General features: G+C 39.4%; 1 protein-coding gene across 1 annotated transcript; it reads right to left on the reverse strand.

Annotated features, from left to right (window-relative positions):
- Positions 1-3,440: 3,440 nt before the first annotated feature.
- LOC117290191 (cyclic nucleotide-gated cation channel alpha-3-like) lies at positions 3,441-15,938 on the reverse strand. Its single transcript, XM_033771448.1, has 12 exons — positions 14,818-15,938; positions 12,991-13,049; positions 10,737-10,798; positions 10,147-10,235; positions 9,668-9,758; positions 8,757-8,911; positions 8,253-8,339; positions 6,549-6,645; positions 5,720-5,892; positions 4,873-5,101; positions 4,110-4,247; positions 3,441-3,758 (listed from the first exon to the last, which is right to left on the reverse strand). Exons 1-12 carry the CDS (start codon positions 15,936-15,938, stop codon positions 3,678-3,680), a joined length of 2,382 nt encoding a protein of 793 aa, XP_033627339.1. The 3' UTR covers positions 3,441-3,677.
- Positions 15,939-16,787: the final 849 nt, after the last annotated feature.

Here is a 16,787-nt window from a genome sequence, read left to right on the forward strand (position 1 = left end):
AGTGCTTGATGGTTGTTTAGTGAATTTTAATTATTAATTTTAAATTATTTAAAGGCATTGGACACTATTGGTAATTACTCAAAATAACTGTTAGCATAAAAACTTACTTGGTTAAAGCAATACATATGACACATTGTGAGAAACGGCTCCCTCCTAAGCAACGTAGTTTTCTAGAAAGAGTAATTTTTCACGAATTTGATTTTGAGACCTACCTCAGAATTAGAATTGAGGTCCCGAAAACAAGCACCAGAAAGCACACAACTTCGTTTTAAGGGTGTTTCTTTCATTATTACCTTGCAAGTTCGACGACGAATTGAGCTCAAATGTTCACAGCTTTGTTGAATAATGTTGAGATACACCAAGTGAGAAGACTGGTCTTTGACATTACCAAAGGTTTCCAGTGTTAAAGGCAGTGGACACTATTGGTAATTACTCAAAATAATTATTAGCACGAAACCTTACTTGGTAACGAGTAATGGGGAGAGGTTGGTAGTATAAAACATTGTGAGAAACGGCTCCCTCTGCTGAAGTGGAGTAGTTTTTGAGAAAGAAGTAATTTTCCACGAATTTGATTTCGAGACCTCAAGTAGAACTTGAGGTCTCGAAATCAAATTCGTGGAAAATTACTTCTTTCTCGAAAAACTAAAACTTGAGCCAGGGAAGTAATAACTTTTGTCCTGAAGGCTGATAAAGGGGAGTGGTGGTCGGTGGAAGAGGATAAAGGAGTGCTTGATGGTTGTTTAGTGAATTTTAATCATTAATTTTAATTTATTTAAAGGCATTGGACACTATTGGTAATTACTCAAAATAACTGTTAGCATAAAAACTGACTTGGTTAAAGCAATACAGCTGTTGATAGTAGCATAATATGACACATTGTGAGAAACGGCTCCCTCTTAAGCAACGTAGTTTTCGAGAAAGAGTAATTTTTTGATTTTGAGACCTACCTCAGAATTAGAATTGAGGTCCCGAAAACAAGCACCAGAAAGCACACAACTTCGTTTTAAGGGTGTTTCTTCCATTATTACCTTGCAAGTTGTTCACAGCTTTGTTGCATAATGTTGAGATACACCAAGTGAGAAGACTGGTCTTTGACATTACCAAAGGTTTCCAGTGTTAAAGGCAGTGGAAACTATTGGTAATTACTCAAAATAATTATTAGCACGAAACCTTACTTGGTAACGAGTAATGGGGAGAGGTTGGTAATATAAAACATTGTGAGAAACGGCTCCCTCTGCTGAAGTGGAGTAGTTTTTGAGAAAGAAGTAATTTTCCACGAATTTGATTTCGAGACCTCAAGTCTAAACGCACACAACTTCGCGTGACAAGGGTGTTTTTTCTTTCATTATTATCTCGCAACTTCGACGACCAATTGAGCTCAAATTTTCACAGATTTGCTATTTCATGCATAAGTTGAGATACACCAAGTAAGAAGACTGGTCTTTGACAATTACCAATAATGTCCACCGTCTTTAAATCAATGTTCTTCTTTCCCTTCAGAGATCATAGCGGCTGCAGGCGGCTGGTACAAAAAATGCCCAGGGCGGCCAAAAACGGCCACTTATTTGAAAACTTACTGTCTACCGGAAATTCTGTCCCATGTGGGCTGAAGGAGAATGTACGCCGGTAATATGGGGTAGACTCTCTAGGGGAAGAATTTCGGTACAAAATCCTCTAACCAGTGTGCGACCCCCCTGGAAATGCTCCCCCCCCCTCCCGTGACGGCTACTCTTGTCCAACATTCCTGTAAACGGGGCCCTACGTTTGACTCAACTTCCTCCGGCCCACAGGCCAAAGGACTTTCAAGGTTCAACATTATTTAAATAAAACCCAATCAAAAGTGTTTTCTTACTATGCTTATCCGTTATGCCTTTACTAATAAGGGTTATACTTGTATGATGTCTGAATAACACAATCAAAACACGTCCTCTAAATAATTTAAACAACAATGTCGCCTTGTGATCAGCTCACTTATTTAAATAAAAAATAATGTTATTTTTTATTGTGACCACTGACATTGGACACTTTCGGTACAGGACAAAAACAAAATTCACAGGTTTACAAATAACTTACAGGGTTTACAGAAGGTTATGGTGAAAGACTTCTCTTGAAATATTATTCCATGAAATGCTTTACTTTTTGAGAAAACAATATAAATTCTCGATATCGAGAATTACGGATTTATTTTACACACATTTCATGACACGGCGAAACGTGCGGAAACAAAGGTAGGTTTCCCGTCATTTTCTCCCGACTCCGATGACCAGCTGAGCCTAAATTTTCACAGGTTTGTTGTCCAATGGCTTTAATAATCAATGACTGTGACAGCCAACTAACGAATTCCATACAAAGACATTGTTTTCTTCTTCTCACGAATTGATGTACCGCACTCGATATTTTTTTTTCCAGCTCATTTCCACCAGGACTTGAAACTGAACAGAGGTCGCCGTGTGTGTTAAAAATAATTCTCAAACTAACTCAGTTAAAGGCACTGGGGAACTTTGGTAATAATAGTCAAAGACCCGTATTCTCACTTGGTGTATCACAATAATATATGCATAAAATAACAAATCTGTGAAGTTGCTAGAAAATATTGCCTTAAAATATTCTGGGTAAGAAATAAACTCCTTCTTAAAAACTACGGTTTCGCCATATTTTTCAAAACTTAAGGCCTAATGACTGATCCGAGTAGGCCGTGGTTGAAAAAGGCCGGAAAAGGCCGTGGTAAATAGCCTTTGCGAAACCACGGAAAGGGCTTGGGCCCCGGCTTCAGCTTGTTCCGCCTGTTACATTAGGCCTTACCACTGGTTTCGAAAAGAGCCATAGTTTATACGAAATGACGCCCTCTGTTGATTTATTCCATAGTCAACACACAAGCAGTGTTTATTCAAAATGTCACAAATGACTGAATTATTGATCCATGCCCGAATCAAGTCAAACTCAACACCAGAGTTCAGTTAGTTGTGATATTTCTTAATCATGGAGAGATTCCCTCCCGGAATGTTTGCCTTCGGCCCAGGGTGTGACAAGGGCCCAGTGCCAACAGATCGGCTCTCGACTTCTATTTACTCAAATAAATAGACAAAAGGATCAATTAAAGGAAGGGCTTTCGTTTCATTACTTGACAAAAGGTGCAACCATGGAGGAAGACAATCCTTCATGGATAAACGAAGCTCACTGAACAAAGCAACCCCCAATCACAAACTACAACCCTGCACAATGTATAGACGAGGTGACCTGTGACATCACATGTTTACAAAAGAGCCAATGGAAGAAATGCAAGATGAAGATTGCACTGTCTAATTCTTATCAACTTTTGATATGATGAAAGAGGGCACACCTCAAAACTTGTCCAGCTTTTACTTTCATAACTCTTGGATTAATGTGGAAATTGTGACACAAAATGTAAACTTTCCAATGACCTGTGCAGTATTGTGCCTGCCAGAATACTAAAAGAATGTACAAGGTCACACTTATTGTAAACAAAATTCACATGGTGACAACAAAATCATCACCAGACTGCTCAGAACAAATAATTCTTGGACTTGGACGCGTCCACCCCAGTTATCCATGCTCATCCCCGGGTCACGGCTCTTGCTTCATACTCCCACACTTGCAGTACCGTCAACTGGGTGGGGATGATGTAAAATCAAGTTTGTGGCAAAGAAGATCGTGTTTCATGTCACCTCGTCCTTGGCGCAAACATTGTTGGAATCACCTGATGATTTATGTACAGTTTCCATTGTCTTCAGTTTTTCCTTTCAATAGAAACAGAAGAAGGATAAGGATATCGAGAAGAACTGTTTTTTTTTTAAATAAAAAAATAACTTTTTAACATTCGGAGTGCTTTTTAAGAGGCAGAATTTCACCGTGAATCTGAGCCTACCAGGTTTAAACTCTTCAAGAGAAAAATCTTTGATTTTCTAATGTAGACCTCGCATGATTTCAAATGGCTTTCATGAGATGCGGAGTTAAATCTGACGTACATGAGTTAACATAAACACAATACCTGTCCTTAGGTGACCAGTCTAAAATTTCCGTAGTCTCCCTTATTGCAATAGAGGGCGCTTTATTATTATTATTTTTTAATAACAAAATGACGGAATTACCTCGAGTTCAATTACCCTGTTTTGAAGGGTTTTAATCTCCTTCGCTTGCCGCTCATTCTCTCGGTCTTTCGTGTTTAGCTGGCTCCGAAGGTCCCGGATGCGAGACGAGAGGTGAAGATTCTCTTTATTGTGTTGCTCCTGTTGAGAAGAGAGAAAGTTGTAAACAAATTGGCCTGAACATCTGACGTCACGCTTCGAGGCTCGTGAATTACGCCAGAGAGTGGCCTTCAGCCTAGGTCATTCCCCGTCCATAACCATATTTCACCTACATTCATTTCACATGGAGATTCTCAGTCAAACCCAACATACATAAGAACTGTACATAATATACAGTGCACACTGCATTTTTAGCAGACGAGTTTTGGTTGGTCCGAGGTTATGTTTGTCAACTGCACCTGCATCTCAAACACAGTATGGAAAGCTTTAACCACTGCACGTTCATCCAATGAAATTACTGGTTATGAACTTGAAAAGCAAGTGGTGCATTCTACTATCCAAAGCTGCTGTATTCTTGACACGCACGTTTTTATTGCCAGTAATTTTCAGAGTTGTTACCAAACATAATGTATTCAGACCCTTTAAAGACATGATGCCTATATGCTCTCATAGTGAAACAGAACGAATCCTTTTTTTTTTATCTGCGTGATATCTTAATTTTAATCAACATTAAAAGGCTATTATCCCCGATGCAACTGAATGAAAAATGGACTCCGGGCAAACCTATCTATTGGCTGGGAACTGGACATTCTTGTTGTTTAATTACCAATTTTTCTGTTAGTCTCGACTGCACTGTACCAATGACATCATTCACCCAAGCCTCGTTATCGTTTTCTCTGGAGGTTTCACTGCTCTTTGAGCCTCGTTTTCGTCGCGACACTTTCAGTGGCATAGGCTTCAGACTCCATCTTGACAAAGCGGGTGAAAAGTCAGCGAGCGGGGTGGCGCTCTCGCGACCAGGCGACGGGGGTTCCGAGGACGAAACGAGCTTATTTCTGCAATGTTTGTAAGAAATAAAATAGTAAAAATGGTATAGTATTTTGGTTTACTTTATAAACATTATCACATTGTGACCCGTGGTCATATTGCATGACAATTTACAAGATAAAAACATCAAAGTTTACTTAGAATAAAACAATTTAAACAATAACAATTATAAATTGAAAAATACCCTACAGTAAAAATGTTACAGAGTAAGAAAAAGGAAATTATACGCATTGCACAAACAATCATGTATATCTGCCTGCCTCAAATGTGTAAAAAGCGTATCAAATTAAACGTTCAATACATTTTTATGTCAGATTTAGCTCAAGATACATTCAAAATATTTAATAGTTTTTTTTTATTAATGAGAAGAATGATAAAGTTGGTTAGCGTGATGGCGTTAATTATCAGAGGTTGAAGAAAGAAATTATAAACTAATCTGGTGCGATCTTTAGTGCAAAAGCAAACACTTCAAAACAAACAATTTGAACTCAATAATAACACTCATACAAATGTAGTATTTCTAATTGTATAACTTGAACTAAACATGGACATAATTTTTGAAGAAGGGGTTTTGAAAATTTTACAATCTCAGAAAGATATCAATCCGTCGTGTAATGATGAACTACCTTGATGATCCTAATGCTGAAGCAGTACGACGTTTACTAAACGCCCGGACTGCACGTCTATCAATATCAGATGCTTCTGTACAGCTCGAGTCTGCAGCACCCATCGGTCGTATCAAACACTCGGACTTCCTACTCGTGTCTAACCGTCGTCTAGCCTCCTCCTCAAGGACTATCTGAATTATAACAACGCACAAAAACAAGAACATAGTTAGCCTACTAACCCTAAGCATAAACATACTAACTCTATAACCCTATAAACCCCAACTCCAAAATTAGAACATCTTATAGTGATACACCCCTACTGGTAAACTAGCTTGTAGCATCTGGGCCCAATTTCATAGCGCTGCTTAACGGTAAGCAAATCTGCGTGCTTACTGTAGCAGACAAATTTGCTTAAACCTTAGCGTATTTCACAGGTCAGCAGAAAAATTGGGCGGCCATCTTGCGTGTTTACCGTGGATTTGCATTGTGACGTCATTTATTTTCGTGCGGTAAGCACCGGAAGGTTAGCTAAAACATTTAAGTTAAAACGAAAAAGTGGTTGGACTTGGACCCCGAGTCCCCCGAATCCCTTGTCTACACTGCTACAATTGCGTTATTGAACAATTTTTTGTTAAACAATTTCTGATCGAATAAGACCGTTTAAGTTCGGCTCAAACAAAATACACCTTCCAAACTTCCTATAACGCTTCAAGTTGTGGATCAGTAAAGAGAAAAGTTACTGGCCGGCATTACTTGTCAATATTTGGTCAGGTCCATCTCGCAGAATGCAGGTACTTTGGGTAATAACATTGATGTGCCCAAAGCTTTCTTATGGGACTTGTCTTACCTGTGCCTGTGGAAAGTCGGTTAACGCAGCCAGTACGTCTCCCTTACAGAGGGTGAAGAGCTCAGAGTAACCCACGGAGCGCACGTCTGCTGTGCGTCTGATGGAAAACAAAAATCATAACTAAGGGTGATTGTGCTAGTTTCCCCCTTAAAACAAATCCATACCCTTTAACCCCGGCCTAACTCTAACCCCATAGAAAACCGTAAATCCCGGTTCATACTTCCTGCGAATGCGATACGAATTTTGGCGTCATAAATTATTCACAACGTATACTTAAAAATAGTTGAAATGTGCTTAACTCTTGCGAACAATTGGCAGCACAAAACATGGCTATGACGTCAATATTCGTTTCGCATTAGCAGGGAGTATGAACCGTGCTTCAACCTCCCCCTTAACCACATATAATTACATCGTCAATGAATCTCACCGGAAGGCGAGTTTTGAAGATTCAAATTTCCCTAGCGCCCGTATTGTGAATGCTACGGCAAGAGATGCGGTGATACCCGGCTAAACGTGTGTGAATATTCGAAGTTCTTAATGAAAATGCCACTACTAATGACTACTTTTAGATGTATATTCTCAATAGTAACACTACATTCAGCTGAATCTCTTACAGGTAACTTTTTATGAACATCTTTCCTGATATTGTTTGCCTTTAAATCATCATTACGCCGACAAAACCAAATAATGACCCCACTGTAACTTGTATCGATCGCTAAATGCAAAAGCTTATTACCTCCATTAATGTACACACGTTACTCTGTTCGGCCATCAACACCCTCGAGGCATGTATACTACCTCTAAGTGCTTCTAAACGAGATTAAAAACTCAAATTCAATGGGCCTTTAAAATAAAAGGTGGCTTTAAACCCATCAAGGGCACTCAAGAAACTAAAAGAGAGAGAGGGAGGTCTCACACCCCAATTGTCTTTTTTCATCCCCCAAAGGTGCTAAACAGAGTTTGGCTGGCTTATTTAAAAAGAAAACACAACAAAACACGCGGGGTCCGGATAGAAAACAAAATAGGCCTAAGTTTGGAGCTGTGTATTATTTTTTCTTCTTCTTCTTTTCACTCAGTTCTGACGCGGGGGGGGGGGGGGTGCGCAATACTGTAAAGGCTTAAGGCCCATAATGTTACCCGAGGCAATCCACAGGCAACCAGTTCCCAGGCAACATGATGAAAAGGTATCCACATTAAAATGTTCAAACTATTCCTGGGGATCGTAAGCTGTTCGAAAAAATTACTCATGTGCTGTCAATGTGTAGCATGCACTGCAGTTGGTTGCCTCAAAGTTACATGGGGTGCGTTTTGGCGGTCGTGACCAATAACTGTTTCGGTCATTGGTCAATGCTTAACCAATTGGCAACTCAACCAAAACAGTTATTGGTTACGACCGTCAAAACGCACCACTGGAAGAGCGTGTCTCGTGTGACAAGGCCCTAAGATTTGAGCAGGTGTTGCATTGGGTAGGGGTGGATGGACATCTTCCTCCTGCCGCTAGAAAATGTTGAAAAACTGCCGTAAAAAAACTGTTGTTCGAAGTTTAGATTCAGCAACATTTATTTCAATGCTGTCATATCAATACTATAATGCACATTTATGTCGAAATTACAAAAGCAATACTAGTATGGATAAATAATGCACGGTTTATTGTAAAGGAATGTATAATGGGTCTAGACTTTGAAGTCATATTATATTTCTTACCTATTTGCCGTACCTCCCAGATTCATGATGCCAATTTCACCGAAAAAATCTCCCGATTTCAGAGTGGTGAGGACAACGCCGTCCGGCCTATGTAGGCAAATCAAAAATATTGTATCTCAATTTGTAACTATATTGGTAATATCTTGGTTTCAATGCACTTGGTTTGGTTTAAGTGACACATTAGTGTCCAGCGCCATAAGCACATGATAGCCTTAAATGATATCCTATGGTTTTGAGGCACTGCATGGTGAGGTATCAATGCTTTTTCAGTTTGTGATAACACCATGTGCATAATTATACGAATATACTATATGGTGTGTCATACACAATCGTGTTACCGAAACTGTACAATGAAAAGCTGTGTTTTACGTAGAGATTCGAACCCACCCCAATAAACAAATAAACTAACCTGAAGTGTTATACAAAATCGTGTTACCGAAAAATGTACAATGGAAAGCTTTGTTTTACGTAGGGATTCGAACCTACACCAATCAACAAACCAACCTGACAACTTCGAGAAGACCGTCCGCTATGATGAACATCTCCCTCGCCACCTCACCCTTCCGGCACACTAGGTCCCCAGGGGTGTAGATGCACGTTGCCATCTTGAGAACGAGGTCGTGGAGAAACTCTGGCGGACACTCGTTAAAGATGCTCACCTGATGATCAGAGTCAAGATCACAATATTTGCAAAAAAATGTACCAATGACAATGTGGTTTATATTGATAACAAATAAATCAATAAGTAATAATACAAATAAAAAAAACATTATGAAATCAATTTGAACGTAAAATTTGATGCCGAAAAAAAAGGAAATGATGTTTGAAGATTTTTTTTTAAATTAATCGTTGTCTGCTGAAAGTTATTGTATTTATCACATGACTGGAGTGCAAATTCCGATCGCGCGGGTGTTTGCTTTGTTTTGATTGGGTGCTAAAGTTCAAGCACAGACTGATTAAAATAACAACAGAAAGCTTGTCATGGCCGAGCAGATAAGAGCACCGGACTCCAGCTCTGGTGTTTCTGATCAGCAGAGTGTGGGTACGAATCCACAGCCGTGACACTTGTGTCCTTAAGCAAGACACTTAACCAGTAATGCTGCGTCCTTCGGATGGGACGTACGGCCGTAAAATAGCCCATGGGTGCACTTATAGAAGGGGTTCGCCCTGGTTTTCCTGCATGATTTGATTGATTGCATGATTCCACCACGGCACTTTGTAAACCATTACATGGTGCTACGAATGATCGAAAAGGTATGACTTCGCACGCTATACGCACAGGGGTGTGGTAAAGCGCTATAGATGGGAACCTAGTATCTGTAGTGTAATTGGCACAGGGTTTTATGCACATTTTTGTTGCACCAATTGCCTTCATCCACCCAAGACAAATTTACAGGAACAACAGTTATTCTTACTTTCTTGAGGGTCTGTAGATGGACGTGCATCGCCAGTTCAGTTCGAATTTTGGTCGGCAGGGGACCTAAACTGTTAACGTCGGTTTTAGATCTTCATTCACGGAAGAAAGGAAAATTCATATTAACAACAAGGTAAGAAGTATAACAACTTAATAATAGTGGCGATTTGTTATGCGCCATGTCTGTCACAGAGTGACACTCCTGGCGAAGAAAAACCTTTTAACAAAACAATATCTGAGATAAAGATGAAAATGAACAGAAGGTCACGAACGTTTTTATTAAAAGAGATGAATTTTGAGATCATTCTTGAATGTGCGGGATATGAAGTCTACTTTTTCATTTTGATGGGGGTACGAGTTCCATTGTTATTTATCAACATAATAATCACAGAACGCAAGTTAATTAAGATCATTAACTGTGGATTTGTTTTTGTTGTCATCATAAAAGTTGTATTTCGAAAACATTTGGTTGATCGTTACCTTCTCCATGTGTAAAAGTACCACAGTAACACGCGGTTCTGTACATCCTTCGCAACGTTGTACATCCGCATGTACTTTTTAGCATTGTCCTAAAAGAAAATGGCCAACGAAGTACAAACAAAAATTATATTCATTGTATAAATACAAACTATACAGTAATATTCATTCTCCTCTACATAACAATGGTGCATAATATTGGTTTGACTCTACGAGTCCGTCATGAATTCAGTGCCTCACTTGAATGCTATCTCTCGGTCTAGTGTATAAATAATTTTGGGCGACAATGAACAAAGACTAGAACAGGACTCTACGAACATGAGTTATCCGGCCTTGTTGCTGACGGTCTCCCTATTTTGCCAATAATTATTTCTGTGTTTCAGTAATGTAATGCGATGCGGGTATCCGTTTTTATCGGAGAATAATATCCAGAAAATGTATGTTTTAGTAGACATCGTCATTATATCGTTTTGTTGAATGAAGCCCTCCTCCATTCAAATCCGTTCTCTTCTGCCACTCTTGTCGTGTCGTTCTTATTCTATATTGCATTTTCGAAATGGTTAATGCCAAATATTTAAATTTCGCCAACTCACCACGTGTCTTTCGAATTCGAGACGTAGAGAATTCCGATTTTCTATGACGGCACCAACTTGCCCTTTAAGAATAACATTTTGAAAAAAGATCAGAAATTAGCAAAAGACGTATTGCAAGATGTTGGGTGTTATATGTTTATGAAACTGCTCCCTATGAAGTAGCGTAGTTTTTGAGAAAGAGGTTATTTCCACTCAAATAATAATATACATACTTCAACTGAGTCCCTTCATGCAAAGTTGTGCAACAAGGGTGTTTTTTCTGTCATTATTCTCTTGCAACTTTGATGACCAATTGGGTCCAAATTTTCACATCAGTTTTTTTTTATTGAATGTATGCATTATTTTAAATTTTTAATTTAAAATCTTTAGACATACACAATAGTTACAAGTTGTACAGGGGCTGTCAAGGTTAAAACAAAAGTATAAAACTGTCATCAAAAGATGTTATACACCAAGTGTGAGTGAATACGGGTCTTTGACAATATTATTACTAAAGGTGTCCATTGCCTTTAATATTTGAATCAGACCCTATTAGCTATACCCCAATATATTAGCTATAGGGTGCCTAACCCAAGCCCGTCTTATCATAGAGCAAGGGTATCATCAACACCTGCTCCCCCGGCCAACCCCACGACATTCAGGGTCATTCACGGACAATCAAACTTAAAATGGCGCAAATAATTGTTATTCGATGGGCCCTGTCTGGAAACATTCAGATAATTGCCCTGCGGAACGTCAATCTTTGTCAATCGGCTGAGGTAACGTGGGCGCCAATGCTGTCACATTGTGGTCCAAAGATCATGTTTATTTAATTAGCTTGATTTGCATCTGTTAAAAAAGAAGTACATGTACAGTGAACAAATACATAGTTACCCCCCAGAAATATTTTTACATACCTTACGGTTACCAGCTTTTCTATTATATTATTTTGTCTTATTAAAGGCAGTGGATACTATTGGTAATTGTCAAAGACTAGCGCTCACAGTTTGTGTATCTTAACATATATGCATAAAATAACAAACCTGTGAAAATTTGAGCTCAATCGGTCGTCGAAGTTGCGAGATAATAATGAAAGAAAATACACACTTGTCACACGAAGTTGTGTGCTTTTAGATGGTCGAAAAAAGCACCCTTGTCACACGAAGTTATGTGCGTTTAGATGGTCGATTTCGAGACCTCAAATTCTAAACCTGAGGTCTCGAAATCAAATTCGTTGAAAAATACTTCTTTCTCGAAAACTATGTCACTTCAGAGGGAGCCATTTCTCACAATGTTTTCTACCATCAACCTCTCCCCATTACTCATTACCAAGTAAGGTTTTATGCTAATAATTATTTTGAGTAATTACCAATAGTGTCCACTGCCTTTAAAGCAATATACAACATAGCCCCTGCAGACATTTGCGAAAGGCCCTATAGCACCACAAAAACTGTCTAAAATGGTTTTAAGATCCCTAAACCAATTCACAATCTGTTATTTGAATAACCGTTATTTCGGATTCACAATCCTATATTACGGATTCACAAGGCGTTCTGACGCATTCAAAAGGCGTTCTTACGGATTCACAAGGCGTTATTTACGGATTCAAAATGCGTTATTACGGATTCAAATAGGTTTTTTTTACGGATTCAAATGGTATTCTTACGGATTAAAAATGCATTCTTACGGATTCAACAGGCGTTCCTACGGACCCAAAAGACGTTCTTACGTTCGAAGGCGTTCTTACCGATCCAAAAAGCGTTCTTGTGTATTCTAAAGGCGTTTATACGGATTCATAATCCGTTGATACTGATACACTATACATAGTCACGGAGTTAAAAGAAGTTCTTACGGATTCACGTTTACTACATACGATTTACAAACAATTAATGACACAAACTCTGTAAGTTGTGCCTGCTGAATAAGGGATTGTGAACCAATAGGAGACTTTCCAACGCTAGGTGGCAGCAGACATACCGGGTAAATTTCCATTGTTTACGTAGTTCTGAACATGCGCATAATTCTGAGAATGGATTTACCCGGTAAGTCTGCTGCCCTCTATCGTCCCAGAAAGTCTCCCATTATAAATAGATTCGCGTGTGGGTTTTTGCGTTATATGCCTCCGTAATATAGACATTACAGCTTTCACTTTAGTATTGTGACCAGTGTAATGCAAAGTGCGAGAATAACATATGAAAATAAATAATAGTTGTCAACTTGTTTTCATGGAATTCGACCTTGCGTGTATTTTGCTGTTAATATAAATCTCACTTACCAACAATTGTTGCAAAGACAATCACTCCGATCAAGTAACTCAGAATTTGAAAGACGTACCTTTGGGAAAAAATAACAACGACAAACAGTAATAATATAAACAATAACAACAATAACAAAAGCAAATGAGTGTTTATTTTGAGCAAACTGCGGATTGACTCTATTTTTATGTGAATTTACGTTATATTATAATTGATGTTTCTGCTTCGTCACTCGGGTTTTATCGATGTTATTTACAAAGATTATTATTGTTTGTTTCGCAATAATTAAACAAAAAGACAGTTGTGTTTATTCGATAGTTGAAAATCAACACTGTATTAACTAGTATCACTGTGTGGTTTTAACCATCCCCATTGTGTTATATAGCAGACTGTGGTATAAGATAAGACACAATTTGAATCTAGGGCCTAGTAAATTTGCGGGTACAACCGTGTGTAAAAGCTTTTTCTCGACGTTTCGAACAGTATACTCTGTTCGTCTTCAGGTTCGAACAGTATGAACTCTTTCTCCCAAAGAGAAGCAAAGTATAGACGATGTGACCTGTGACTTCACATAATTACAAAAGAGCCACCAAGCCTGGACTTCCTGCAGGAAACATAAAATCTAATATTTTATGGAGATTGCACTGTCCAATTCTTATCAACTTTTGATATGATGAAAGGGAACACATCTCAAAACATGTCCAGCTTTTACTTTCATAACTCTTGGTTTTATGTGGAAATTATGAGACAAAATGTCAACTTTCCCATATGACCAGCGCAATATCTTGCCTGCCAGACTAGCCCAAGAATGTACAAGGTCACACTTATTGTAAACAAAGTTCACATGGTCTAAAGTCCCCTTTTCGAAACGTTGATACCACACTGGCTCTTTTCAGAACCAGCACCCACAACTAGAGATTTTTCACATTGTTTTACCCGCAAGTTTATTATATTATCTTTTTTTTTCACACCATTCAAACTTCAAACACCACTTAGGCTTTGACATAATATCCTGTGGTTTTTCAAAACGATATTATCAAAATAATATTGATGTCATTATGGGCAATTGATACGGTAAGCTACTTATAATTGATAGCGCTGATGATGATTCTCAGTTAAGGTATAGAGGTCATCGGAATTGGATGAGTTTGCTTCCGCCTTTATGTTTTGCAGTGTTTTTTTGTTAAGCTTATAACTTATACATGTACATGCCTGTTGAAGGCACTGGACACCTTTGATTTTGTCAAAGACCAGTAGGTCTATTCTAATCTTACATAGGCATAAAAGAAACAAATCTTTTTTGAGTAATTTATTTTTTACCAATAGTGTCCAGTGCCTTTAAAGAATTTGGGTACTCTTTGTAACACAAAACACAATGTCCACTGAGTTTTTAAGAAATTAGTAAAACAATGTCATGAAAATACGTTTTTACATGTTAAAATAATTTCGTCTCGTGATCACCGAGACGAAAATTATTTTCGTGACGTTGTTTTACTAATTTCTCAAAAACTACAGCACCCCAGCAACTAATATTTTCAGGGAAGCTTTTTACTGTCATTATCTTCAAACTCTATAAGTTTAGTGTAATTCTGTGGATATAGTATTTTGTTGTTCTACCAAAGTACATAGACCCTTAAACGAGAGCCTTCAATTTTGAAAATTGACGCCTTCAATTTTGAAAATTGACAGTTATTTTATTCTATTTTGGGCTATTTTCGGGATCATTTGTATAACGCCGTTACGAAATTGCCTCAACACAATTTCTGAAACTTTGTTGTTTGAACAAAAATATTGATGCTTTAGGCACAACTTCTGAACACAACTTTAAAAAAAAAAGATTGACTTACTCCCACTCCGATCCTGGAACAGGGATATCGCCCAATAATGTTAAGGTGAGCGTTGACCAATAGAAGGACATCAGGTACATCCTGGCCGTAGAATTGAACTCGCCATCGAGTGAGGGGTAGACCCAGTCCCCAGTCCCAAAGCCAATCCTCTGGCACAGCATAAAGTAAAACGCGGCAAACCAGTGGACGAGGAGCAGAAGTACATGGCAGATGTTTAACACCCTGAAGACGTTGGGTTCCGTGGCTTTCGCCTCGGCCATGTAGTACCAAGAAGTCATACGGTAGACTTTGAGAAAACGCGGGAAACGAAACATCGGATGCAGTTGGACTGCGTCCACAAAGTATAAGAAATCCAAGGGAGTCAGTGCAAGGAGATCGACGGCAAAGCTCCACGATTTAGCATAATGCTTTGCGAGTTGTTTCCCGTCATGTACCAGTATTCCCTGGTCTAAGAACCCAGTCCTAAATTGCACTAAGATATCTAGCAAGTAGATGAAATCGAAGACGTAGTCTAGAATGAACCATGCTATGCCGCCCTGGTCCTGAAGACCAGGCCAGGCTTCTCTGGCAATCGCAAACCAGATGTTGTACTCGAATGCAATGGTGACCACAAACAGCCAGTAGAAATTGAACTGGCCGTCGGGGTCGACGGTGTAAGTCCGCGGTAGCTCCTTCTCAGCGTCGAACATCCCATCCGTGCCATCGCCGCGATTCTCCGGGTCGTCGTACCCGAAGTTCTCCCTCTGCCGTACGGTGAACTTCTCAAGGAAGGAATCAACCCTCTGCGTGGTTGTGGTCTTACGGGCTCTCTTCTTCTGCGCTAAGAAGGCCGAGTTAAAGTTCACCGCGGCTCGCAGGGACGTCCAGAGACCGGAGCTCCGCTTGCCGTCGGCAGATAGTCCGCCGTTCTTCTCGCTGTCATCCCCGGTGTCATCATCGCTGAGACTGTCGGTGGCAGAGAGACCTTCCACGGGGTGGATCTTCCCGTTGCCGAATAACTTCCCCATGTTTATCGCCGTGCTCTTATCCTCGTCTTGTCCACTCTTCTCGACTGGTCCACCGTTAACAAGATTACTTGAACTACCCTTCTCCTCCTGTTCCTCTTGCAGTGACAATCCCATGATGTTGAATCACTACAACGTCCTCTGATATACTCCTTCAAGCTCTTGACGATTGCGTTTTCAAAGATTTCTTAAAGTGTGTACAGCTCTAAGATTGACAAAAGCGCAAATATGTGCAAACACTCATCTTTGGTTTCTTGACTACATACAACACAAAGTCCCCACCCGAAGGACAACTCGCTGCCCAGGGCAGAAGTTTCTCCAGCAACATCGATGTCTGATGGATAAACTATCAACACACCACCACCAGCCGTAAGTTAGTCTCTTTGTCACAGTTGCACTCAGCCAACTGTTCGCCTCTTTGATGCACCCATCATAATAGAGTATCCGTTTCTACATGAACTCACAATCTTAGACAGGGATTAAGTCGATGGCTTGAAGCGGTAAACTAGTCCCTTTCTCTAAACAACACTTCTTGTAATGACCAGGCAGAGGAGGAAACCACCAGGGAAGCTTGGCACACAATGGACTCTAAATGGACGACTTAAAAAGATAACTATAACGGTTACACGTTACTTATTCATCACACACATCCACATAGCAAAAGAGCTGTTATCATTTTTTGTGTGGTTCTCTGTTTAACAAACACAACGCACGATCAATATAACAATAAAAAAGTTTGGGTTGAGCGGGATTGTAATATAGCGGGATCAGCCTGAACAATTAGCCGTGTTAGTTCTGAACAAATAGGTGACGTCACCCTGCCCAGCGACCAAGAAGTGAGATTATCAAAATGGTGTTTGGAATCCGGGGCCATTGCGGGCAGTTGAAAAATCAACAAAGCATAGCACGGCCCATCCATTAAAGGAACTGGGATAATTTCACAAAGGTAGTCCTAACTTAGGACTA

The sequence above is a fragment of the Asterias rubens genome, chromosome 5 (genome assembly GCF_902459465.1).
Source record: "Asterias rubens chromosome 5, eAstRub1.3, whole genome shotgun sequence".
NCBI classification, from domain to species: Eukaryota; Metazoa; Echinodermata; class Asteroidea; order Forcipulatida; family Asteriidae; genus Asterias; species Asterias rubens.

Bases quoted from the DNA above. Each gene is read 5' to 3' on its own strand.
- LOC117290191 (XM_033771448.1), bottom strand. From the start codon at position 15,938: ATGGGATTGTCACTGCAAGAGGAACAGGAGGAGAAGGGTAGTTCAAGT. The intron at 13,050-14,817 runs GTAAGTCAATCT...TTTTTCCCAAAG, and splicing joins GTTCCAGGATCGGAGTGGGA to GTACGTCTTTCAAATTCTGA. The intron at 5,893-6,548 runs GTAAGACAAGTC...GTTATAATTCAG, and splicing joins CCGACTTTCCACAGGCACAG to ATAGTCCTTGAGGAGGAGGC.